At 36.8% G+C, this 24,266-nt stretch overlaps 5 protein-coding genes and 1 non-coding gene across 11 annotated transcripts; 4 read left to right on the forward strand and 2 right to left on the reverse strand.

The window, feature by feature from the left end:
• The first annotated feature begins 2,368 nt into the window (after positions 1 to 2,368).
• ksr-1 (Kinase suppressor of Ras A) lies at positions 2,369 to 10,501 on the forward strand. The gene is made up of 14 exons (NM_076995.7): positions 2,369 to 2,524; positions 2,567 to 2,637; positions 3,279 to 3,455; positions 4,610 to 4,700; positions 5,699 to 5,845; positions 6,694 to 6,862; positions 6,938 to 7,043; positions 7,092 to 7,236; positions 7,456 to 7,826; positions 8,924 to 9,124; positions 9,384 to 9,694; positions 9,744 to 9,881; positions 9,930 to 10,059; positions 10,105 to 10,501. The coding sequence occupies exons 1-14, from the start codon at positions 2,419 to 2,421 to the stop codon at positions 10,255 to 10,257; spliced, it is 2,316 nt and encodes a 771-aa protein (NP_509396.1). The 5' UTR covers positions 2,369 to 2,418; the 3' UTR covers positions 10,258 to 10,501.
• On the reverse strand, positions 10,475 to 12,419 carry fis-2 (FIS1-related protein fis-2). The gene is made up of 4 exons (NM_001029389.7): positions 12,352 to 12,419; positions 11,847 to 11,979; positions 11,008 to 11,193; positions 10,475 to 10,721 (listed from the first exon to the last, which is right to left on the reverse strand). Exons 1-4 carry the CDS (start codon positions 12,400 to 12,402, stop codon positions 10,636 to 10,638), a joined length of 456 nt encoding a protein of 151 aa, NP_001024560.1. The 5' UTR covers positions 12,403 to 12,419; the 3' UTR covers positions 10,475 to 10,635.
• Positions 12,420 to 12,603: 184 nt separating this feature from the next.
• On the reverse strand, positions 12,604 to 12,827 carry F13B9.9. Its single transcript, NR_071655.1, has one exon. It is a non-coding gene; the product is annotated as an Unclassified non-coding RNA F13B9.9 (non-coding RNA).
• A 55-nt stretch (positions 12,828 to 12,882) lies between these two features.
• Positions 12,883 to 13,985, forward strand: F13B9.2 (aECM cysteine-cradle domain-containing protein). The gene is made up of 6 exons (NM_076997.4): positions 12,883 to 12,987; positions 13,034 to 13,081; positions 13,132 to 13,287; positions 13,409 to 13,520; positions 13,617 to 13,711; positions 13,757 to 13,985. Exons 1-6 carry the CDS (start codon positions 12,925 to 12,927, stop codon positions 13,976 to 13,978), a joined length of 696 nt encoding a protein of 231 aa, NP_509398.1. The 5' UTR covers positions 12,883 to 12,924; the 3' UTR covers positions 13,979 to 13,985.
• Positions 13,986 to 14,448: 463 nt separating this feature from the next.
• Positions 14,449 to 21,719, forward strand: sec-16A.2 (Protein transport protein sec16; the record flags this gene model as incomplete). 6 transcript variants are annotated; one of them, NM_076999.9, is made up of 16 exons in its annotated part: positions 14,452 to 14,695; positions 14,763 to 14,917; positions 14,964 to 15,356; positions 15,514 to 15,636; positions 15,801 to 16,004; positions 16,052 to 16,230; positions 16,276 to 17,359; positions 17,421 to 17,527; positions 17,609 to 17,674; positions 17,912 to 18,314; positions 18,365 to 18,691; positions 18,768 to 18,976; positions 19,024 to 19,272; positions 19,326 to 19,616; positions 19,669 to 20,342; positions 21,118 to 21,719. In NM_076999.9, the coding sequence occupies 16 exons, from the start codon at positions 14,461 to 14,463 to the stop codon at positions 21,315 to 21,317; spliced, it is 4,899 nt and encodes a 1,632-aa protein (NP_509400.3). The 6 variants fall into 6 exon arrangements, with proteins under 6 accessions (NP_001360731.1, NP_509400.3, NP_001024557.1 ...); NM_001373387.3 differs by lacking the exon at positions 17,609 to 17,674 and having other exon boundaries at positions 14,449 to 14,695; positions 21,118 to 21,717; NM_001029386.5 differs by lacking the exon at positions 17,609 to 17,674 and having other exon boundaries at positions 14,461 to 14,695; positions 19,669 to 20,339; positions 21,118 to 21,717.
• A 105-nt stretch (positions 21,720 to 21,824) lies between these two features.
• R09F10.3 (Mediator of RNA polymerase II transcription subunit 27) lies at positions 21,825 to 23,888 on the forward strand (the record flags this gene model as incomplete). The annotated part of the gene is made up of 7 exons (NM_077000.6): positions 21,825 to 22,251; positions 22,335 to 22,488; positions 22,538 to 22,703; positions 22,756 to 22,983; positions 23,039 to 23,206; positions 23,279 to 23,454; positions 23,501 to 23,888. The coding sequence occupies 7 exons, from the start codon at positions 21,825 to 21,827 to the stop codon at positions 23,586 to 23,588; spliced, it is 1,407 nt and encodes a 468-aa protein (NP_509401.2). The 3' UTR covers positions 23,589 to 23,888.
• Positions 23,889 to 24,266: the final 378 nt, after the last annotated feature.

Here is a 24,266-nt window from a genome sequence, read left to right on the forward strand (position 1 = left end):
AATTTTGAAGAGAAAAGTCAAAATCTACATCATATCTTGTTATGTCATTCTTATGTGTTACAGGGGCTCAAAATCAGTTTAACCTAATTTTCACTCTTTATTGCATATATTAGTTGTATATTTTGTGTTTTCTTTTTTTCTATTAGTGTTCCGCTCAATTACTTTATTTTGACAAGTTATGTCTTGAATCGATTTCTAGTTTTCCGAAAATGGACAATTAAAAGTATGTAGATAAAGATACTGTACATTTTTGTTTGATAACAATTTTCCATAAAATTAAAAAATAAACAAGCTATGGGTTTCCAAATGTAAACAGACTGAGACAATACTAATAGAGAAAACAGGAGAATTTTAGTAAATGTCCATTCGAAAAACCGAAATTGGTTGCCTGTCAATGCACATCCAAATTCACGTCTTTTATCATAAAATTTGTAATAAAGGACTAAAATCAATGAATAGTGATAGTTCAACAAAAAATGTTTGTTGTCCGCTGCGACGCGTATAAATTTGTAAACTTTAAATTTTTCTGCTAAATACAATCGGTTTTCATTTTAAACAGCATTTTTTGAGAAGTCTCTTTTTAAAACACAGTCTAAACATTTTGGTCCATTAGTCGTCTTTTAAAACGTAATTGCTATTACTTCAGTACTTATATTTTACCCTAATTTTTGGCTAACTTTACCATAGTTTTTGGCACGTTCAACAAACTACCCATAATTACTTTCAAAATTTTCATCGAGCAGGAACAACATTTTTAATGTTGACTTTGCCGAGATGTTACACTAAATTAGTTGTGATCTGCCAGCAAACCAGGAACTAAAAGCTTGTTCAATGCATTCCTGGTATGAATCTTGACCTACTCTTAAGTTGATTACGCAACATTTTGAACACCTGTTGTGGTCTTCTCATTGCGGACCATTTTCTCTCACCCCATAGACATACAGTCTCCTCTCTCTCTTATTCATACACTATTCCCCCCATCCTCCCGTCTTCCCGACATTTTTGCGTCCTTTCCTACTATTCCTACTGTCAATCCACACCGTTCTCCCCTTTTCTCTTCATCACGTTCAAACAGTTTGTTTGCTTGCACGCCGATCTTTCTTCCTCTTTCTCTTTCCACAACTCTCAGCATTCTAGCATTATTTTCTCCAATATATTGAACAGTATTTGAATGCAACGTTTCTTTTAACTTCCGACCAAAGCCTTATGGCAATTTTTTCTCACAACTACTCTTTTCGGTCGGCATTGCTTAATTTTTAAGCGCCATACTGTTGTTCGGTATTTCATGTGAAAGCGAAAAATTAAAAAAGAAAGAAAAGTTAAGCTTCCTAATTTTTGTATTTGTGGTAGTTTTAATACGCAAAGCTAGGAAAATGTAAAACTCAAATTGATAAACTATAATTACTTAGGAGTGATGATAAAGGATAATCGATTTTTTAAGTGAAATAGTTGAATATTTCTACTCAATAAAAAAACACATTTAATATTGGTAGAGTACAATTATTGGATTTGGAACAGTATTCTAATTAAAGAAACAAAAGAAGCCAAAATAAAAGTAGAATGCCATTGAAAAAAATCGGGACATTGTGATGTAATAAGTCTAATCTAACCACCGGAAAAGAAAATGTGGTCGAAAATACCAATTCTTCTTTTCTTCTCGTCACTTCTAAATTGAGTAATGTACATAACCTGTCTCATAATTGTTCGCCACGCAACCTTCACAATTTCGATGGCAGAAAGCCGCCGAAAGCTTTTAATTTACTTTCCGGACGATTTCGACTTTTCTAGAAGGTTAATACACACCTTTTTTGAGTAGATGATGTTGTAATAGTAAACAAACTGTAAGCATACTTATATTGGTCATCGCAATTTGACTTTGAATTGTAAACATCCAATTGTGATGGAATTTGTAGGAAGAAAATATTGTAGATTTTACTAACTCATGAATTGAAATTTCTGACTGTACTGTGGGGCATACACATATTTTCTCTAATTGTCTTGCTCCCTTACAGTACGAATGCAAACCATACTAACAGAAAAAACTCGGCACTTTTCAATATTACTTGCTCGTTTGCTTTTCTAGTCATTTAACGCCTTTCTAAAGCACCAAATACATTCGTATTGCCCTGCTCCCACTACCACACATACATAAACGAAGGATGAGCTCACAGGGAGCCATTTGATAATTGCGACGACACACACACATACACAAAATGAGAAACCAAGCAAAAAAGAGTGTGGCGCACGTGTGAGCTCACAGCGTGCTCCGTTTGCACCGGGGATTTCCAAAAGTTGACCAAAAACCAGCACTGTTTTTTCTTGGCAACCTTTTGAACGTTGTGCTCAACCAACGAAAGATTTATTTCAGGGAAAAGATCCGGAGAAGGTAAAAACTAACCAATAATATCAATACACAGAATGATGCAAACCCAAGTTGCATCACGTGCGGGATACAGTAATCTACCGCAGTTTGGTGCAGGAATCGCACAGGATATAAAGACACAGGCTATAAATAATTTGAAGGGTTAGTAAAAAAAATTTAAAAAAAAACAATTCGAAGTTGCAGAATGTTTGAAACTTACCACTATCAATCGATTTTTGACTTCATCATACGAAGAAGATGCAAAAAGTGTAGAAGTAAGTTTTTTTGAAAAAAAAACAACTTTTGTAAAAATTCAAACTTCTCCTATTCGTGAGCATCGTTGTTTTATAAACTGTAAATAAATGAATTCAAGACAGACTAGTCTTCATTCAGCAGAAAAAATTTTTAAGATGCTTTAAAGTTTTGTTCATAAAATACACTATACATATATTGACACCTCAGTCCAAATTGTTTTAGATCTTTGTGGTAAACCAATCTGTGGTACTAAACGTTTTTCTAGACGTTTTCCGTTTATACTGTAAAGTTTATTTGTATAATTAAATTCTATAATGGTATTTTGATAATAAATTTAAAAAATTAAAAATTTAGATGCACAACTTCGTGCATGAAACGCTAATCGTTATATTTGAAAAACTGAAACTTACTTTCAAACAAATGTTGATTTTCAAATGTTTTAAATTTAGTGAGTTTATGATATTTTGAATATGAAAAAATATCAAAATATCAAAGCTTTTAAAAAATAGATTTAAAAACTTTAAGTGAATGTAACTCTTTTTTTCTACGAATTTTAGTAATCAAGATATCAGAGACAGATGAAAAGGTGAAACAACCTGAAACAAATGGTCTGAAATCTTTCATTGACGTCAACTAAATTCCAATGATTCTCAATTTACAGCGCAAAATATTCTCGGCCGTTTATCAAATGACAAAAATTGGTTTGATTGATCGCGAGAAGCGTGAGATCAACGCCATTTGGTTCACATTTGTCGGGCTCAGCGCACAAAACATTCGGCACTTGGAGATTTGCTCGATCACCGATTTCAATGCTCTGTTCAGCATCACTAACCAAGAGGTTTGATCCTTCTCTTTTTTGCTCTACCTTTTCTCTCTTTTCTCACACATCATTTCCTGATTTTACACCTAACAGAAACATACAAACACTCACAAATCGGGTTCTAGGCATATCTATATCCTTCTAAATGTCTTTCTGCTGATTCGGGTCACAACCTTCAACATTATCGTTTTATTCTTAAACTTCTTTTCATTTCCCTCTACGCTTCCCATTGGTTTGGGGTGTTTGGGAGTGCGCTTTGACGCTCTTTCCCTCTCGTTTTTCCGTTTCTGTTTCCGTCTCTTCTTTCTTTCTTTTCACCTTCTACTTTCTGCATTTCTCTCCTTTCCTTTCCCACTCTTCTCTTTCTCTAGAGGCCAGAAAACTGCAGCTCTCTCCGTTTTTTTCCTGATTTTTGTGAGCTAATTTGTTATCCAAAAAAAGAAGAGTAAACAGAAAAAGAGGATTAGGTTAATTGTTACCTATTGATATTCTGCTCATTGTTGTTTTTTAAGACTCACGAACTTTCTCTCAGCTAGCACATGCATAAGTCATGTATCTGACTGATTTTTATCATCTCATTTCGTAATTGTTTGAATTTGAGTTTCGACTTTTCATTTAGTCATTTTGCAGCAGGAAGTGTTTTTCGAAATGAAATTTGTCTTACTTTTATCTGACAAATCAACTAGTTTGGTAATTTTTCAGATTTAAAAATTTCCTTTTTTTCATTGAAGATTTTTTTAAAACTTGATTTGTCAAATTTTTTAAGATAACTTTACCATTTAATTTACAACAACATTGAACAAATCAATTGTTAAATTTGAATTCGAAACAAAACTTGAAAACTTCAAGTGGCCTTTCATATGATAATTGGCCAAAATATTAGAGTTGATTTTGAATGAATGTTTTTTGTGAGAACAACTATGCTGAAGCATTTCTGGAACATTCATTGTTTTTAGCGATCCAAAGCATACACGTTTTTGTTTTTTTGCATTGCCTCCGTATACTCGGTAACGTCATTCGTGTTCCAACAACACCTGTTACATTTCTACGAGTTGTTTTCACTCTTGTCTGCATGTTATCAAACTTCTATTGCTCGTTTCATTACTTTTAACCGAGTTTCTCTGTGCTCCGCCTTCTGAACATTTGAACCCAAACATAAAAGTTTATTTCAGTTGCGATCGCTTGCGGATCGTGGTCGTCTTGATGTGGAGACCAAACGAAAGTTGCTTCAATCTACAGTGATTTTACAAAATCACTGGAACGGTAAGTGTGCGGCAATTTGAAAATTTGTATTAAGTAAAATGTAGAAGAAAATAATTCTTGCCACGAAAATTTTGCAACTGTTATTTTTTGAAAATGTTCTCAAAATTCCTTACTTTTCTAGTTATTTTCATAAAAATTTATAGTCTCAAAACCAGTAATTTGACATTTTTTAATCAAACTTTAAAATTTAACTTTAATCAATCCCGAGATGGTAACTGCAAAATTAAAAAAAAACAAGACGGTTTTTATTAAAACAATTTTGAAGCATATTTTATACTGAGTTTGCTCCACTTCTTGAAAATTTAAATCACTGTCAAATGTTCAAACCCCATACATTTTAAAATTTGAATATTTTGAATGTAATTGAAATAAAAAATGGAAAATTTTATGATGGAGGACTTCCGCAAAAACTGGTGACCATTTAGTATTGAGCTTTTTGATTTTAAATAAAAAAAACTTTCCAAAGTTTTTGGAATAATTTTATTATGGTATATTTGATTATTTTTGTACCATAGGAATGGTTTTGAAAAACTTCCCCCGCAGATCGGAGTCCGCCTTCAAACGTCGTTTTCGGTTTATTTGTTAATTTTAGAATTAATACTTTAAGCAGCCTGAGAATTAAAAAATCAACCTTATTCTTTTATTCAAATTAAAATTTTTAAAATGTAGTGTAATGATACACATTGAACCAGCAAATTTGACATAGAAATACCGCACATCTTTCAAATGTTCTCTATGGTTCATCTACTTCGAAAAAATGTTGTGAAAATAATTTGTTCTTAGAATGAAACCTTTTCACAAAATGTTTATGGAATTGTTTTATTTTATTTAAAACATGTACAATTAATACAATTGATGTAATTTTGTCAGGAAAAGTGAATTAGATCATGTGATGTTTAATCATTCAGTTTTTGCAAACGTTCATGTAAATGATATACGGTATCAATTCAAAACAAACATCAGTTCATCTACATAAACTAAATCTCAATTATTTTTAGCGTATCACAGTCGCACATCAAGTGGATCCACTGACGAGCCGTCAGGACAGTCAACACCAGCAATTGTTACGCCAAGTCCGAAGTTTAACGTTCCTTCACTTTCAGTCACAAGTGCCAAAATGATTCAGTCATCTAGTATGGGATTTGGTTAGTTTTTGAACTTTCAAAAAATAGCAAACAAAAATTTTGCACTGCGGTTTTGCAATTATTCATTCTGAAGCAATTCTCGCAAGTGTCAAATGAAAACTTTATGAGACGCACATGTGACAAATGCTTAGCGTGAGAATATTAGTTAATAGTTGGAAGACCAGACTGACTAATTTGCCAAAAACATTGAGGAGTGGGATAAGCTGTCAGCTTTCTAAAAGTTGGATAGTTGAGGCTTTTGGTTGAAAATGCAAGTAATATTTGATGATAGAATTTTGAATTACTGATAAGTTTGAGATACTATTATGTACAAAAACTGAATTCAAAACTAGGGGTCTTTGCAGAAGAATTGTTGCAAATAGTGATAAAATATTTTTTTACAAACAGAAAGCAAAACAATTAACATTTTTGTTGGTACACTTTTCATTATTTGAGACAATTACAACGATTTTCGGGATGGAAAAAAACTTTTTTGCGACAAAGCGTTTCAAATTCTCTAAAAAAGGGTTATTCATCTTTGAGACTAATTGGCTTTAAAAAAATTCTATGCATACCATCATACGGCAATTCAAGTAAAAATCAGCCGTTGAAAATTTACTCAGTGTAATCCTGGCTCAAAATCTCAGACGGAACAAGAAAATGTGTGATAAACATACTAGTTTAAATGTTTTACTAATAATTGAAGGTAAAATAATATTTTTGAAAAATTTATAAAAGAAGCAAAACTTTTTGACGAAATTTGGCCTTTTTGGCACGTTAGTACTAGTTAATTTTGAAAAAAGTTTTCATTTAAATATCACATTCGAATAAAAAAACAGAAAAAGTTATTAAAGTGAAAAATGTTCTAGCTACGACACCAAAATCTCCAAAAACATCATCCCGGCTTGTACATGCAATTCCTCACAAATGGCACAGATCAACAAAATTCCGGTTTAGCGGTGATGCAGTTTGTCATTTTTGTCAAAGACCTTTAGGATTTGGGTTTCTAAACGCCTGGGAGAAGTGCAGGTCGTGCAAGTAGGTTTTTTCCTCTAATGTTTAAATTTTATTTTCACACCGGTATACACAAATATAACTCACCGGAAATTTCAGATGGAAGGTCCACACGCAGTGCAAAGGACGTGTTGGAGATTCGTGTGGATTGACACCCGATCATTTACGTTTCCTTTTCGACAAGCTCATTCAAGAAAATAATGGGGTTAGTATACTGAGTTCATCTTCAAATGGATGTAATACTTTTTTTCAGGGCATGTGGAAAGACCCTCAATCAGTGCCAGGCTCACGGTCCATGAATGAGCCAGCGTTCCAGTTTCCGGACACGGCGATCGATTCATCGTCTTCTACAAATAGTTCGGCTCCATCGACACCGGCACTACCTGCTGGAATTTCAGGTAGAAATATTTCTTTTGAGACTGGATTTTCTGGACTGGCACTAGGACTTGTTTTGTTTTCACGAAATTTCGAATGTTTTATTACGTCGTTCATGACAACAACTGCCATAAAGATGTGAAAAATAAAAATCATCATTTCTTGAAACTAAGAAATCTCAACTAAACGTTTTTTTCGACTTACCAATGTTTCTACTCAATTATACAAATTAACAATTCCAGGAAACGTCAGCTCGCTCACCGCTCCTTATCGCTCGGAGCGCAAATTTCTCTTCCCTGACACAGAAAACTATTCCGTGCACAATCGTCTACCAATTCTAGTCATCAGCGAAGGAGATCATCCAACAACGACAGAAATTCAACAGGAAACCGAGAATCACAATAAATCGGCCGCCGCGAGTATGTCTGGAAACATTGAAAGTGAAGGTACAATTGTTGCAAATCATGAAGATTCAACCGGCAGTCAAGAGGTCGACAGTGAGGCGGCGCCGAGTCAAGAAGCGGTTGATAAGTTTAATAAAAGAGCCGATGGAGGATTCACGTGGGAGCGACATGCGTGGAATATGAGCACAATCAGAGGTCCTAATGCTCAGGTAGGAAATGGGAATTTGAAGAAAGATTAGGCAAAATTTGAAAAGCAAGAAGAATCGTTTTTTTGATACAAAGATACGGGAAAAAAGCTACAGTAATTTACCTATTAATGTTGAATGCAATACTATTTTTCAATTGGTTTTTGTTAAAGTTTGAATTATAACAAATTTAAGACTATGAAGAGTGCAAGACCATTTTTTGAGCTATCATTTTGGATTTGAGATAACTCGTTTTCAGTTTTGAAGAATCTGGATTTTTGAGTAGAGATGCACTAGAATTGTACGACCGAAAATATCTAATATATTGAAAAGTGTAGTTTTAAACATCGACAACAATGAAATCATATTGTTAATGTTTGAACTGAGGTGCAAAATTAATAGGCCAAACGTTAGCAATAAACAGATGAGAATATAAATGCTACAGTTTGCATATTAAGATATTCCAAGTAAAAATTTTCATGTTACATATTTCAAAAATTGAGAATAACAATCAAATTTTGAAAGAAGCTCAACCCCAAAGTGCTACTAGGGCCAAAATCAATTTTTCCTCAACCCATCTCTCTAGTAAAAGCATAAGACCGCCCAACTACAAAATTCCATTTTGCTTTCTGTTCCAGCGCTTATTTATACTTGCTTCTGCTTTTTTCAATTCATCTATTATTTTTTGGTTCTATAGATTTCAATCAAAACTAATTTAAAAATACTGTACATCAATGATTTCTGTCACAAATGCTAGGAACACTGTACGTTTGATAAAAAATCTAAATTACGTGAAAAAGTGCTCTGAAACGGAAGAAAAACAATAAAAACTAGTGGATAGAAATGGAGATGTGGAGGAAAAAGCAGCGCGGACTGACGGAATAGAAAGGCACATCATAAAACACGCAAAATTTATGAGCTCACCGCTTGGCCCGCCCGCTCCGTTGTGGAGCCACAACCACAATCTTTTTTGTTTTTCTCATTTGTGCCACGAGCTTGTGGTAAGAAAAAATACTGCACTCTACTGCTCGGATTCTAAAGGTTTACATTAAACTTGTCATCATGGCAATTACAGTAATAAGGTCATTTTTAAAGTTTTGTTAATTTTTTGTATCTTTCAGGCGAGTTGGAATGAAGTGACAATTCAGTTTGAAACAATTGAGTTCGACAAGCAAGCGCCAATAATTGGAAGGGGACGATTTGGAAAAGTTCTCCGAGGATTTCACTACGGTGACGTCGCAGTCAAAGTTTACACCATGGAACACATTTCCGATGCTTCCAAGAAAGCCGAAGAGTTCAAGCTTGAAGTATCCGCGTATAAGGTTGGTTTGCTAATTCTAAAATTTCAACAAAAAAACCGAGTTGTTCATTTAGATTCTATAAGAAATGAAAAATAGTCAGAGAAATACCCACCGTATTTCAATGTACCCCCGCACAACTACAATTTTTGCTATAATCCTTTTTTGAAAACATCACGAAGAAAATTTCTGACAATTTTCTTCAAGTAGTTCAAACTAGACCATGGTTTGATTGTTGAAATTGTAAAATTAATAACCAGTAGAAACAAAATTCTTGTTTAAGAATACCCGTCATGACAACATTGCTCTTTTCCTTGGCTACTTCATGAGTGACGGCCAATACGGAATGGTGATGTCACTGTCAAAAGGCAGCCAGTCTTTGTACACACTCCTGCATGTAGTTAGAGAAAAGCTTGACTTGGCAACCACCAGAAAAATTGCCCAGCAGATTTGCCAGGCAGTTTCTTATTTGCACACAAAGAAAATTCTCCACAAGGATTTGAGAAGCAAGAACATTCTTCTTGAGAGCAAGAATAAAGTTGTAATCACTGACTTTGGCATTCTGTCGATGAAACGTCTTGCTCATCCAAAACAGTGAGTTCATAGCCAACAATGTTTTAATATCAATTTTTGTGCATTTCAGAAAATCCGGGTATTTAACTTCAAAGTTTTGGACTAATTATATTGCACCTGAGTTGGCAATGGCGATGCGTACTGAGTATGATGAGTACGAGTGCGATGATTTCCCATTTTCCGAGAATTCAGATGTATATGCATTTGGGTAAGAAATTTGTTATATTAAAATTTGAGTATGACAGTTTTTATGTAGATGTGTTTGGTTCGAGATGCTCACAGGAGCACTTCCATACGCCGGAGAGTTACCTCATCAGATCCTGTTCGCAAAAACCCAAGGAATTCGGCCAGTTCTTCCAAACGTCAAGTGCACCCAAGAATTGAAGGTAAGAGGAATATATTAGAAATAAACCTCACAAACTTTGTTTCAGGAGCTCCTCGTGTCATGCTGGAACACTGCGCCGCAGGATCGTCCAACACTAACCGATATCAATTTAAAATTGACAGCTTTACCCAAAAAACCACGTGTGAATCGTAGTCCAAGTTTCCCAGTGATGATGAAAAGTTACGAGTCGACATTTTAGATTTTGAAACCAACCCTCAAAGACCAATCGATTCAATGTTTTTTTCCATGACAAACATGTTCCATTTTATTGTGATATTTTCCTCCAGTAATCTCACTACAGCATCGTTTTCTGTTCAAGCTTCTGTATTGTAACAGTTTTGATTCGACACCAAATCTGTAATTTCAACCAAAAAAATATATTTTGTATATTCTGGTCGTCAATGTTGGCAAGTAACTCCGATAAACACTATTCTTCATTTTTTAAACAGTCTGAATATAAAATGAACCTTGGAAGTAAGAAAAACCCGAAACAGTATCAGAGATACGGGGATATCTATAAAAATATATACAATACAAAGGTGCTCGAGCAGTTCGTAACAAATCAGGCCGTAAATAATTATTTTCTGCTCATTGAAAAGATGGCGACAAGTCCGGCAAGTGCAAGTGCTCCTCCTCCAACAATAGCTGCACCAATGAGGCCATCTGAAAATAGGTAATATAAGAATGGAGTCAAATTATTAGTGTCATCGCTTTTTGTGAGCATTTTAGTGGAGTCAGGATAAAAATAGGAAACTGTTACTTTGTTGAAATACGTAGCTAAAATCATTTCAAAAATTTACCTTATTAACCGCCGTTCTTTACATTTTATCGCTAACATATAATTGGGAAGCCTATTCCGAGAGCTAGCGACACGTTGCCAAAATGAGGGCACATTCATGCGACTTTTTGGCGCAGAAGTCGCTACCAAACATTTTCCCCGAACACTTACCATGAGTCATTGCGGATTTGATACTTTCCTTCAACGTCTTCGCCTGCTGGTTATCGCCTTCGGCGTCAAGAAGCACGTCGATGTATCCCAATGCAAGGTCGTATTGCTTGATACGAGCATGTGCCACTGCCAAATAGTAGACGTAGTTGCGCTTGCTCGTTCTGTCCTCATCGTCGCGGAGAAGCTCTGGAAAGTTAACAACTCTTGAGAAGAATGTCAAAAACATGGAATATTAAAATTTGGTTAATGTACCCGTTCACTTTTGTTCCGCTTTTCGTAAGTTTAAAGCGTTTTTGCGGCAGATTTCCTTTCAAACATTAACGTTTTGATAAGCAAAAGTGTTGCCGAAAACCTGTTTCTCAATGAAATCCGCGAGAATTATGAATAGTGTGTGTATGATCTGGCAAGCATGGATGAATGCCCACTCATTTTACAATGCTTCTCTTTTTGACGTTTTTTTTCAAGTTCATAAAAAACAGATCCATTAGTCAGCCAAAATGAATTTAAACGGGTCACACACAATACTAAAGGAAACTTTTGGTCTATCTTCAAATGTGTGCCCTTTATTCTTGTTTCTACTTGCACTTTCTCACCCATCCAAAACAGGTAGACGACAAAACACCTCTTGTCTCGGGAAGAAGCAAATGAATCTCATATCCTAACCACACCAGTTTTACGTTACGCTTTTTATATAAAGAAAATTAGCATTCCATTTCTGATTCTTCTCCACTTTGCCTTTCTCCTGTTGTCTTTTTGCCTCCCAGCCGCGGTTTCTCGGCTAGATTCGGGTAGGACCGTCGCACAGGTGAATGAGTCTAATTGGGAAGATTTATACTCACTCTCAAGACACACGATTCCCTCCTTCACGTCCAGTTTGTTCTTGGATCCAATCATGGCATGTGCAAAGGCAAAAGTCGACGCGGCGCTAGGATCTCCACGAGCACATTGGCGCATGTACTGCTCACGAGCATTCTGAAAGAATGATGTGTTAGTATTTGTGATGAAAATTTCTTTGTTAAATTTTTTACTCACTTTGTTTGTCATTTTTAAGGCATTACAAACAACTTTTTTCCATATTTAATTGACTAAAAACTTTCTTAAAACTTGAAAGTCGACTAAGATACGACTGCTTCTTGAAAGAAACTTGACATAGTTTTTGTTAGTAGTTTCAGTCCTTGTATTTTTAGAATCACTATTTTTATTACTTTTTTTTGAAAAATCCATCTTTTTAATTAACTTTAGCCTTTCGAAATGATTCACCGAGATTTCTGATCATTTCTCATGATATCTGTAGGACATCATCAAGTTTCAAATGACTGTTTTTTTTTCATTTTCTTTTCTTACCATCAATACGGCGGGATTTGTCCGTTCCTCGAGAATAGTTCCGTAATCCATTTCGTTTGTTGTGTGCCCTGTAAAATTACATATAAAATGATGTTATGTAAATAGGGAAACACTTTAGAATTGCATTCCATAAAAATAGATCAGATCGGGAAGTGGAACTGAACAAAGTAAAACAATCGGATAAGCGTATTTTCTCAAGTATGACAGCAATAAGGAAAGACTGAAAAAGAAGTTACAAGTCTTCCGAAAAATAGCCATTATCGAATCTTCAAGTATATGTATCATTACGCGCGGCGCTTCTGTCTCGCTTCACTAATAAGTTGACCTACAGATGAGATAAGGCCCATTTTGTCTCATTCGCGCCATAGATGTTATGTTGGATATCCTTAAGCTATCGTTTTCGGATCGCCCATTACTTGTGTCCCGGCGCATCTCTCTTGTCATCTTTGCTTTTGATTTCACTCATTTCCATTTTCTCAAAAAGTTTTTGCTTTTCTTCGCAATCTTACTCGTAACAGCTTATTTTGTTACAGCTGAGTTTTTAAATCAATCACATTATAACAGTATGGAGACATGAAGAACATAATATCGAATGCGTCAGTTTTATTACTTTTATCCTATGCTCAAATTTCAGAGGTAAAACTTAAAGCTAATGTCGTATGATTTAACTTGATTGCTTCAGAGTTTGTCGAAAATTTCCATTGCTTTAAAGCCTTATCAGTATCAATATGTAAGTTGAAGCAATTCAATAATTAATAAATTTTATATTCAATTTTACAGGTCGACCCAAATTATAATTATCCAAAAGCGTCTGAAACACCTGTAGCAAGTCCAGAAAATGAGATTCCAGCGTTTCGAACTTTTGAGCTCCCAAAAGAACCAAATGAGCCGGAGGGATCAATTAACTTTCGAACGCTTAATAATATTGAAAATACTGTAAGTTTTAAAACTAGGAAAATCAATTTTCATAAATAATGTGATCAAAAATCGGTAAATAGGCGACTAGTGGACATGAAACTGAAATAGTTTCCAACAAACACATTCAAACCTATTTCAGGCAACTATTATACCGGCAAGTGTAAAACCAATAATTCCAAAAAAAAGAAAAACAAAGCGAAAACCACGTCGAAAACCGAAGAAAATGCATTTACGCCGTGTATTCAAAACGAGTGAGTTTTAATCAATTGTTAGCAGTCGTCATCATTTTCTCGAAAATTCAAACTATTGCGAAATATCAAAAAACGACAAACTTATGATTTTTTCAGGGCTAATAACTACGACGCCTCGTCCTGTTTCTATAAATGAAATTCGAATAGAAGAGGAAACCATGGAAACAACAACAAATGTGATAAATCTAGCGGTAAATAGTGATGACACGAACCAAAAAAAATCTTCATTTTTTCAGCCGATTTTCGACGCCCAAACCGGTACTTCTTACACTGCAGCGGAGCTTAATAGGATATGTTCCGAAACTGTGAATGTGAGCAAAGGATTCGGAATATCTGATATTGAAAGTTTCGCAAAAAATAATTGTTTTTTGATTCGATTGTATTACCCTGATGTAACATGTTCTCAAATCAACCAACTAGTCGGATATTGTAAAGAAAATGGTCTAATAAATGGCTAATAAGTTGTTTTTCTTGAAAGTGCAACAAAAAATATTTAAAAAAAAACATGAAAGAAAAACACTTTCAAAAAACAAATAAAATGCACACAGCGGCCCCCGTCGTGTAAATCGACACACAACGGGACACCTCAAAGGCGCAGGCAATTTAGGTGGTCTTCGCTGCGAGACCAAAGTGAGAGGGAGGTCTCCACTCTATTGAGTGAGAGAGTGAGAGAGTGCCAGACATCGACTACACGTTGTACATCTCGAAGGGGTCAACGCGGCTGCCCTCAATACGGGAATAATCGATTTCTACTCAATTTTCTTTGTTTTTTCGATCCCAAGTTTTGAAAATAGCAAGTGTTAACCTTTTCATATTGATTATGACCGTTAAAAAGTTTAAAATAAGTTGCTCACCTATTTTTAAACCTGTTTTTCTCTCACTTCCTTGTTAAAAATCGACTAAAATCAATCTAAACTCAATAAGTTATAGTTGGGTACCAATGAGCTTCTATTGGCAACAAGGCCTACCAAATCAACAAGACACTGGCCAACAATCACAGCAACCAGCACAACAAGGACAATGGGATTTCATAAACCTGGGAGGAGCACCGGCGCCACAACATCAGTGGAATCCAGCTACTCAGCAACAAAATAATTATTACTATCACCAACAACCAGCAGCCCCACCGCAGCAGCATACTAACCCTCAACAACCTCCACAGCAACAATACAACGGTAAGGATTTAAATTTCCAATTTTTGAAAATGAACGTCACTTTAGCTTATACATGCTTATTTTTCAGTTCCCACTAACAGCCACCAGACTGCAGAGCAGAACTATCAACAGCAATGGGCACAGCAACAATATCAAAACCAGGCTCAACCTCAGCCACCTCAACAGCCTTCTCTTTCAAGCCAGCAAATCCAACATCAGCCACAGTTGCCGAAAGCAAAAAAGGTGAGAGGCATTTCAAATTTTTTAAACCTTTCAAAATTAATTTCAGGCACCAAAAGTTCAAACCAACACGCAACAACAAGTGCAACAGAATTTCAATCCAACACCTCCAGTCTTAACAACTTCCCAGAAACCTGGAAATACACAACAGGATTACTACTATTCCCAGCAGCAGCACACACAACAAAATGTCTACCAAACAAATCATGTTCATCCCGAAGAAACTCAAGTAGTCGCTCAAGCGCTCCAACCGACAGCTGAATCGACCTACTTTCCACCACCACCTGTCCAGCAAGTTGGGTCGGCGCCACCATCGAAGGAAGTAACCCCTGAACGGCACTTTACGGCAGCAGCACCCGCGCCACATGTGGAGCAAGTGGCTCTAGTACCCACTCCTCCAACACTAGCCCCTAAAAGTCAGGCTCCAAATACAGCGAAAAAAGTAAGGCTAACTCCGACGCAATTATAATCGATGTTCCCATTTCTCCTTTGTTGTTGCAAGCTTTCTTAATTTATCATCATAATTTTGGTTTCATTATTTGAAACAACTTGCATGCTTTTCTTATAGTATTGTTGACGTGCATGTTGATTTATTTTAGGCGGAGCATTTGACAGTTACTGCCCCAATTGCTGCGGAAACGCCAAAAACGAAAGTAACCCCAACTTCATCAGAAGACGACTGGGAAAAGGCTGACATGGAAGTTCAACGCGTGGAAGATGAGGTAGGAGATATCTAAGTAACTGTTGTTTGTCATAGTGAATGCATTCTCTAAACTAAACTTTAAAAAACGCATGTTTATCTGCTATACTCTATCCTATAGTTTCAGTAACCATTAGATACTACACATTTGTAACAAAATCTTTGAAAATTATTTTGATTTTTCAGAACAAACGTCAAAAGGCAGTGCCATCTACTGCGGTTTCGGAAAAGCCAGAAGAATCGCGAGAATCTTCGTCCCTTGGCGGATCATGGTCTCAGCAGGATACCGAACCTTCAGAGCGAAGTTCTGTCGAGCCTGAAATCTTGGAGCACCCAGTGAAATCTGAATCAGATAAAGAAGAAAAAACTCCCAGAGTTTCAATGTCTGAGGCAAGTGATTTACTTCTGCCAGAAAACGTTTTACATTTATATTTCAGTTTCCGAATCACGAAACTACTCCAACGATAGTGACCATGTCTGTGTCTACTAATGAAGATCGGCAGAAAACTCCAGAAGCTGGAAACCTGAGTCAGAACACCTCAATTGTTCTGAATACAACTGATAGCCCTCTTGAAGCAATTGCCACTAGTACACCTAAGGAAATCAAGCCGGAAAAGTAGGCCCGAATAAAAAATTATGATATGTTTTCTTTTTTTTTCAGAAGATCATCAGTGTCTTCTCAAGGAACAATTGGCGCGGAAAAAACAAAGGCTAAAAAGAAAAACAAGGATGAAGCCGTGTCATCAATGTTCAAAAGACCTGACCAGTTCTCTGAAAATGGTGAGGCCTCTGGAAATAACAGTGACAGCACGATGGCTTCTGGTCGGCCAGATTTTGAAAGAGGACATGCAAGAGCCAGTTATCGTGAATATAAGAAGACGTACAAGGAGATAATTGATCGCTTGAAGATGATGAGAACAGATTCTCATCGCCCTGATTTCCGCCCAGCTTCGAAACTTGCAAATCCACTTTTGGCCGCTGCCGGACTATCACGTCTTCATCCAGCAATTCGTCGAGAGTCTGCCGGAGGACGCAACGATGGGAGAACTTCGGTTCCTCTTCATCACAGCCATAGTTTTACGGAGCATATGTATCACGATCAGAATGGTGGTCGCAGGAGTCGTGTGAGCCGACTTGATCCAAATGCCCGCCCTTCATCTAGACAGGCAACTGGATATCAAACAGCAAATCAAAGCTACAATCACTATGACCAACATAATCACAGTTATCAGCATCAGCAAATGCAGCACCGAGGCCGTCACAGTGCATTGGGAGTTCCATTTGATGCGAGACGAACGCCATCTTCGTATATTAGAACGTTTTCTGGAGAATATGGACAAGAACCACAAGAGACCTCAAGCATATCAGAAAACGAGGATGATGGAGATAATGTGGAAAGTGATGATGAGCTTCGAGGTTTCAACATGGAACGACAACACGAGCGACGAGGATACAACAATGCTCAGTATCAAGAAGTGCAATGCCCAATTGAAGAAGATGGCAGCGCTCTGTACTATTGTGGAGTTGTTCACGTCAACATGGATATATGGCGTCGAATCACACAGAGCTATCAGATCCCAGCAGAGTTTAATGAGCTGAAGCCAATTGAGAAGGCCGCGTACATTTTCTACGCAGTTATTCACAAACAGCCGTGTAGAAATTTGGATACTTTCCGCAAACAGTTCAATTTCTATTTCTATAAGTACGGAATGGAAGGAGACTCTGACGATGATGCACTTTTTAAGGTTTGTGTCATAGCCTTTTTTAAATTATTGAAATTTTATAATAATAAAATACAATTTCCAGGTGTGCCGAACAATGCAAAATCACTACATTGAACGACAAAGAGAAAAAGAACGTGCCAATCAAAACATGATGTCAACTTTGTTCAGCGATGATACCAGCATCGATGGGTAAGTGTTTCAATTTTTTCAGAGCTTTTATCCATTGTGAACATCTAGTATATGTATCAATGTCTCACATAATTTATTCAGTGGTAACGTCTATTCTCTGCCAAATCTCAGTACCGTCGAACCACCGAAAAGTATCATTGCCAAGAGGTTGAGGCAAATTTATTTGGGATATAAACTTTGTTGTCTTTTTTATGCGAACTTCTTGGGGCTTTGTTTAGTTCTTACTGTTCCTCACCGTCTGTGTTTTAATATTCAATGGGCTATAATTTGGTAGCAATTGTCCTCCTAAAGTCTTGTTAATCTATCCTATTTATAAAGTTGAATGTCTAATTTGGAATAGGTTGAACATGGATTGTTTGCTTTTCATCATGATTATTGTTTCAGACAAAGCGATATGAACAGTGTCTGCGAAGAATCTCTCAATGCTTACGACATTTATAACAATGGACCTCTCAAATTTACATGCCCCCACAGTTTCATGAACATCTCAACTGGAGGACAAATTATTTCAATACGCCCTGATCAGTCGATTTCTGCTGTTGTTTTTGATGATATCAAATCTGTTCTGAAAGATGTCCCAACTTTGCAAGTCAAAGATGCTGCGATGACATTCAAAGGGCCACTTATTCCACATCAATCGGCTCCACACACTGTCCGCCTTTACATCACTAAACAAATTGAGAACATTAAAAATTCCGCAGTCGCAATTGAAAATCCGGAGGCAAATGATGTAGTGGAGTCATTGCTCATTTGGCAACTTCTCGAAACTATGGTTAAGCAACAAGGAGTGAGTTTCTTATTTGAGAATTACTAATTGACTTATAAACAAATTTGCAGAACATCACTGGGCCAGATATTGCGGAACTTCTTGCGAAAGTAGCCAGTCAACCTGTACAAATTGAAGCTCCACCACAACAAGCAAACATCGCCCCTGCTCTAACTCAGTTTACGAAGTTCCTTCTTGGAGGACATATTGATGAAGCGGTTGAAAGTGCTCTTCGCAATGGGCTATTTGCTGATGCCCTTGTTTTGACTCGACGTCTTTTCCCGAACGATGAGCGCAGAATCGAGCAGATTGAGAGCAGATTTTTGCAGACAAGATCGATGAGCAACCCGGTTACAACGCTAGTGTCCGTCGCTAAAGGAGAATCCCCACCAGTTTTGGTAAGAATTGTAATAGCCTTCATTAATATCTCATTCACTCAGAATTCAAAATTTGTAATACTTAAATTATTTCCAGACAAATCCGCCACTTGACGATCATCTCAGCTGGGGAACACATGCTGCCATAATCTTGGCAAACTTGGATCAACGTGGACCAGCAATGAACACTATTTACCAACTGGGCCGAGCACTTGCTAAGAGAGATTATCACAGTGCTGCTGATTTTTGTTTCCTTGTTTGTGGAGTCTTGGGAGGTACAAATCCGTTCGAACCAATCGCAACACCGTTAGTTGTCTCTTTTTTAATTAATGTTGAACAACTATTGTTTTCAGGGAAGGCGAGGAAGATTACCGACGCCACATTTCACTCGTTAACTCTGATATTCCCGATAACGAGTCTAATCCAAAATGTCAGTACGGATTCTTGCTCACAGATCTTCACGCCACAGAAATTTTCGACTATGCGTTGCGATTAAAAGCCGATCGCGAATCACCATTGACAAAGTCTGTGGAGTATCAGACTGCACGCATCAAATATGCTAAGCTCCTGGCTAATCATGGATTCAACACTGACGCCTACAGGTTTGACGAATAAAAAAAAGCTTCAAATACTCTCTAACATTTAAACTTTTCAGATACTGCACAGAAGTTGCTCGAGCCATCTGGAACAATTTGTATCTGTTTAAAGCAGACGACCTTTTGGAATTGTGTGATTTGGCTGAATCATTGCAATATGCAGCTTCAGTTAATCCATCCGAATCGCAATGGATTCATGACTTGAGAACCACTGTTCAAGCTGGTTTTGTCTATACGCCTCAACCAACACAAACTGTAAAACACTTGGAAAATAAGCCAGTTCCCAGTGTTCACCAAGGTTATGACCTGCAAAGCAATGCACAAGACGATCCAGAAGTTCCAAGAGAGCCGTAAGTTTTTTTTTTTAAGTTTGACAGTTGTATGTAAACTCTAATTTTCCAGAGTCCAACACGTTCCAATCACACAAAATGTTATCGATCCCGTTCCGACTCACTCGGCGTTCACTCCAACTATTCAACCAAAGGACCCGGAGCTCTCACATCCACCCCAAAACCAAGTTTATCGTGAAGAACCTCCTCACATCCCGCCAACGCCAACGCCATCAGTTCATCAAGAGCAACACTATCAGCAGTTTGACCAATCGTTCTCACAAAGCCTGACTCAACAGGCCCAAGAAGATGGATTCATGACACCCCCGGATTACAGCGATGGACCTCTCACAATGGCATCATCACCCCCCACACTGCCACCTGTGCAATCTGTTCCAGTATCGTCTAAGCCTGCGCCTCCATCGGCTGAAAATCAGGCTCAGAATTCTACGTCTCCCCAGCAACCAACACAAGAACAAGGACAAGAAACCCAAGATAGAAATCCGGATCAAGGGGGATGGCTGAAATCAATTCAAAGCACCGTTCAAAACACCGTTCAAAAAGCGACCGGGAGGAATCCAATGAATCTTCCAGAAGACCGAAATCCGTCAATTGTGTGGGATAGTACTCAAAACAAATATGTCGGAGCTGGAGTAGAGCAAGAACCAGTTGCTCCGCCTCCACCAATGGCCCAGGCTGGACCTGCTCCGCCAGTGGGGGGAGGTGGATTAAGAGCTGCTAGAGGTGGTGAGTTAAAGGTGGACTACACCCTGTGGGGAAATTGCTTTAAAACACGCCTATGGGATCACAATGACCAAATATCTTGATTAAAAAATTTTAAAAAATTTTCTAGATTTTATATGATTTTTTGAAAATTGAAAAAAATCTCAGTTTTCCCCTAATTATATTTGAATTTCCGCCAATTGAATTCGTTTGTTGGAGCGCGCTTGCATTATTTTCGTTAATTATTTTTTATTCATTTTCATTATTTCACTGATTTTCTCCTTTTTTTGGGGTTTTTCATCGGAAAATGAAAGAAATAAACAAGAAAAATGGAAAATGTAACTGAAAATGCCTAAAACTCTGTATAATGCCAATTTCAGGATCGTCGTCGTCGGATCGCATATTTCCAGAGTTTTAGACATTTTCAGTTACTTTTTAATAAACATTTTCCATTTTTCTTGTTTATTTCTTTCATTTTCCAATGAAAAACCCCCAAAAAATGGAGAAAATCAGTGAAATAATGAAAATAAATGAAAATAATTAACGAAAATAATACGCTCCAACGAACGATATTCAATTGGCGGAAATTCAAATATAATTAGGGGAAAACTGAGATTTTTCAATTTTCAAAAAATCATATAAAATCTAGAAAATTTTTTTAAATTTTTTTATCATTGTGACCCCTTTGGCGTGTTTTAAAGCAATTTCCCCACAGGGTTTAGTCCACCTTTAAGCTTTGAGTAAAATGTTTTCTAATTCATTATTTTGATACTAAAAATTATATCAGTAATGATTTCAGCTTCTCGCTATGCCAGAGTTGGAGGCACATCGTCGTCTGCTTCGCAAGCTCCCGCTGGAATGATGGCTCCGGCACCACCAACAGCGAATTTTGGATTCATTCCTGCTCCAGTTGACAATGATAATGATTCCGTTGATCCATTCAGTGGTCAAGCCAACCCAACTATAATGCAGTCTGCTCCAATGTCGTCTGATGAATAATAGTAAACAATTTTGTTGTTTTAAGATGTTTACACCAAATGCTCCATTTCCGGCCTTGTGATAGTGTCACTTTTACTTTGTTTCCCTTTGATTTTCATCAAATTTTATTTTTTTGAGACCTTTACTGCTATTGGGATGGGTTTGTTTTTTAACGATCAATTTTTCAACGCCAACATGTATTGTTTCATCATTGATAATTATTCTATTCGTGATGGGTTTTCCTCGAATTTCTATTATTTATCTTTTGGTGGAGGATACGGAAGTGTAGATTACTTTCTAAGTCAACCCTATATTGTTGTGAGTACACACACCTACGCCAGATTTGTTTTATATTTATTTTCTTTTCAAAAACGGTTTCTTTGGTGTAGTCAGTAGTAAATGAAATATCTATTTTTGCAAATCAATTTTTTTTACTTTAACTATCTCTTTTTTGTGTATATTATTTCACAATTTTTATACCGAACAACTTCAGCAATTCTAATCGTTAAAATTTAAAAAAGTCTTCAGATGTCTGGGGCGGGTCATTCCCTCAACTCGGACCCTGTCACTACTATAGCAACGTCATCATCGGAGCCCGTGACATCTCCAAGTAGTGCATCGCATGTTCCTGTGCAAACGGCTCCTGCAAGTCATGGTGCACCTTCTTCGGTTGCCAGCCAACCTCCAGCATCAGTTGATGGAAAAGCTGGCGCTCCCGATGAAGCACGAACAGCGTCGTCTGCATCTAACCCGCAAGGAAGTGAACATCCGGGATCGGTAGATCCAGCAGCAACAACAACGGCTGCGACCACATCTGCATCCACAACATCTATTACTTCTACTGCTGCAACAACGACAACTACTACGACAACCGGTACCACTGCAACAGGAAGAGTTTCTCCAACAATTCCTCCTGAAACTTTGTTCCATGATGCCATTAAGAGGTGTAACAACTGTAAGTTTTTGATATATTGTATACGACCCCATTGTTTTTCAATGGTGGATTTTAAGACTCGCTTTAATATTTTCATATTTCAGGTTTGTTCCTTATTCGGAAGCTTCGTAACAAGCAGGATCACATAGCAAGATTGTTCCTTGACACATCTGGAAATGATCAAGCGGAATTCAATAGTGCTTTTCAAAATTACAAGGATTTCGGACTGATGGTGCACGAAGTTATGATGTTTTATGAGTATGCTTTTTGAATTTTTTTTTGTGAAAAACAGTTAGTTTATCTTCAGCAAACTCGATCACATTGCCCGCCACTTACCGAAAGCTTTGCCACCAATTGATAACATCAATCTGATGCGTACTTTGTACACTCAAGAGCATACAATGTGCCACATAAACATTAACAACCTTCTGGAGAAGATGATTGATTGTGGAAATTGGAATGAAGGGAATTTTGTAAGCCGTTATAGCTTTGAAACTAATTAGACGTATTCAATTTATTTTTTAGCAAACATTTTTTTATCTGTCGGAATTGCTACGTTGTGGGTCGACTCGTAAATACAGCAACCTTCCGGAACAGAGACTAGTTCCACCGGCAATGTTCCATTCGCAGGCAACAAATTCGCATGCAGCCTTTGAGCATGCATTCAATGGATTGAGAAAGGAAATTGCCAATAAGTCACTTGGAATCTATCCGAAGGTCCTGCAGCGAACCACTTGCAGTCTTATCATTGAAGTAAGTTGTTGACTTTTTTGATTGAAAATATTTTTTTAAAACTCATTTTTTCCAGTTTCTATTTGGATGCGGTGGAGCAAAACCTGGCGAAAAAAATACTGATAAGGAGATTGTGTATACAATCAAATTTCTGATTATTGAGCGGAACGGAAGCATTGAATACATCAACATCATGGCTCCAACTGAGGATTGGCATATGGTCAACGATTATGCGATTCCAACGGTAATCAGATGCAAATTTAAAATATATGATTTCATGCAGAGACATATAGCGCATAAAATTTACAAATTTCAGATCAATCCATTTGCACCATCTCGCTATGAAGTTTATCGTCGCCTAACAAAGCAAGCCAATATTCATCTGTTCAATTGTTTCGCTCAGAATCGATGGACTGCTGGCACGCTTTTCCATTTCATCTCCTTGTATGGGAAATTCCGGGAACTTTTTACCACAAAATGCCGTTCTTGCAAGTAAGTGAAAAACTCATTGAATTAGTTTTTGAATTTCCAATTTCAGACAAGTTCTCTCTCGCAAAAACTTCTTGCCGCCACTCATCTTTGACATACGAAACCCTAACAATGCTGCTCACGAAGTTTGTCGCTAAACATTTCTCAGTATTTAAGTATTGTTTTCTTAAATTAAAAATATATTCAAGCATTTCTTACTAACCTTATCATTTCCTAATCTTTAAGACCTTTTTTTCCATTGATCTCAAAATTTGTTCAAAATATGTGTATGTGAATGATATCTCTGTTTTTCACTACAATCTCATGTTTATACTTTGCCAGAATTTTTTATTATTTATTTATATACGTTACTAGTCCCGTTGCTTAAACTTGTCATCAACTTAAATGAAAATGTTGACGTGTAACTGAATATTTCAATAAATGACAAATTTTTGAATACGATAACAAAGCTCTTCATAAATCGGCTTTGCGCTCCGGGGGCAACAGAAATATCAAAATCATGTGAAATATTTAATTTTTACTTAGTTCAATAAAGCTAACAAAGAAAGAAACGCATTTGAAACATATTAAAAGGCTGTTACATATATAGCTCAATTTCTTTTTTCACAGAATAAATTTGATCATGAAAATTATACCAGTGTTCGAGTTCTTGAGAATGCTTAAACAATGATATCCTGTTATTGTAGGCTTTGTTCATAATTTCTTGGAAATGTTTGCTAGACAACTCCGTGTTGGAAAGAATGATCTCCATATCACTTCCAATTCCATAAAGTTGATTGATTTCGGGAAGGCGATTTTGCAAGTCGGTGAATTTT

This window comes from Caenorhabditis elegans, chromosome X (assembly GCF_000002985.6).
Source record: "Caenorhabditis elegans chromosome X".
NCBI lineage: Eukaryota > Metazoa > Nematoda > Chromadorea > Rhabditida > Rhabditidae > Caenorhabditis > Caenorhabditis elegans.

Coding starts and splice junctions, on each gene's coding strand:
- ksr-1 (NM_076995.7), top strand. CDS start 2,419: ATGATGCAAACCCAAGTTGCATCACGTGCGGGATACAGTAATCTACCG. Junction 4,701..5,698: donor TTTACAAAATCACTGGAACG/GTAAGTGTGCGG, acceptor AATTATTTTTAG/CGTATCACAGTCGCACATCA. Junction 5,846..6,693: donor GTCATCTAGTATGGGATTTG/GTTAGTTTTTGA, acceptor AAAATGTTCTAG/CTACGACACCAAAATCTCCA.
- fis-2 (NM_001029389.7), bottom strand. CDS start 12,402: ATGGATTACGGAACTATTCTCGAGGAACGGACAAATCCCGCCGTATTG. Junction 11,194..11,846: donor GGGAATCGTGTGTCTTGAGA/GTGAGTATAAAT, acceptor TTAACTTTCCAG/AGCTTCTCCGCGACGATGAG. Junction 10,722..11,007: donor CAAATCCGCAATGACTCATG/GTAAGTGTTCGG, acceptor ACCTATTTTCAG/ATGGCCTCATTGGTGCAGCT.
- F13B9.2 (NM_076997.4), top strand. CDS start 12,925: ATGAAGAACATAATATCGAATGCGTCAGTTTTATTACTTTTATCCTAT. Junction 12,988..13,033: donor CCTATGCTCAAATTTCAGAG/GTAAAACTTAAA, acceptor TGATTGCTTCAG/AGTTTGTCGAAAATTTCCAT. Junction 13,288..13,408: donor TTAATAATATTGAAAATACT/GTAAGTTTTAAA, acceptor AACCTATTTCAG/GCAACTATTATACCGGCAAG.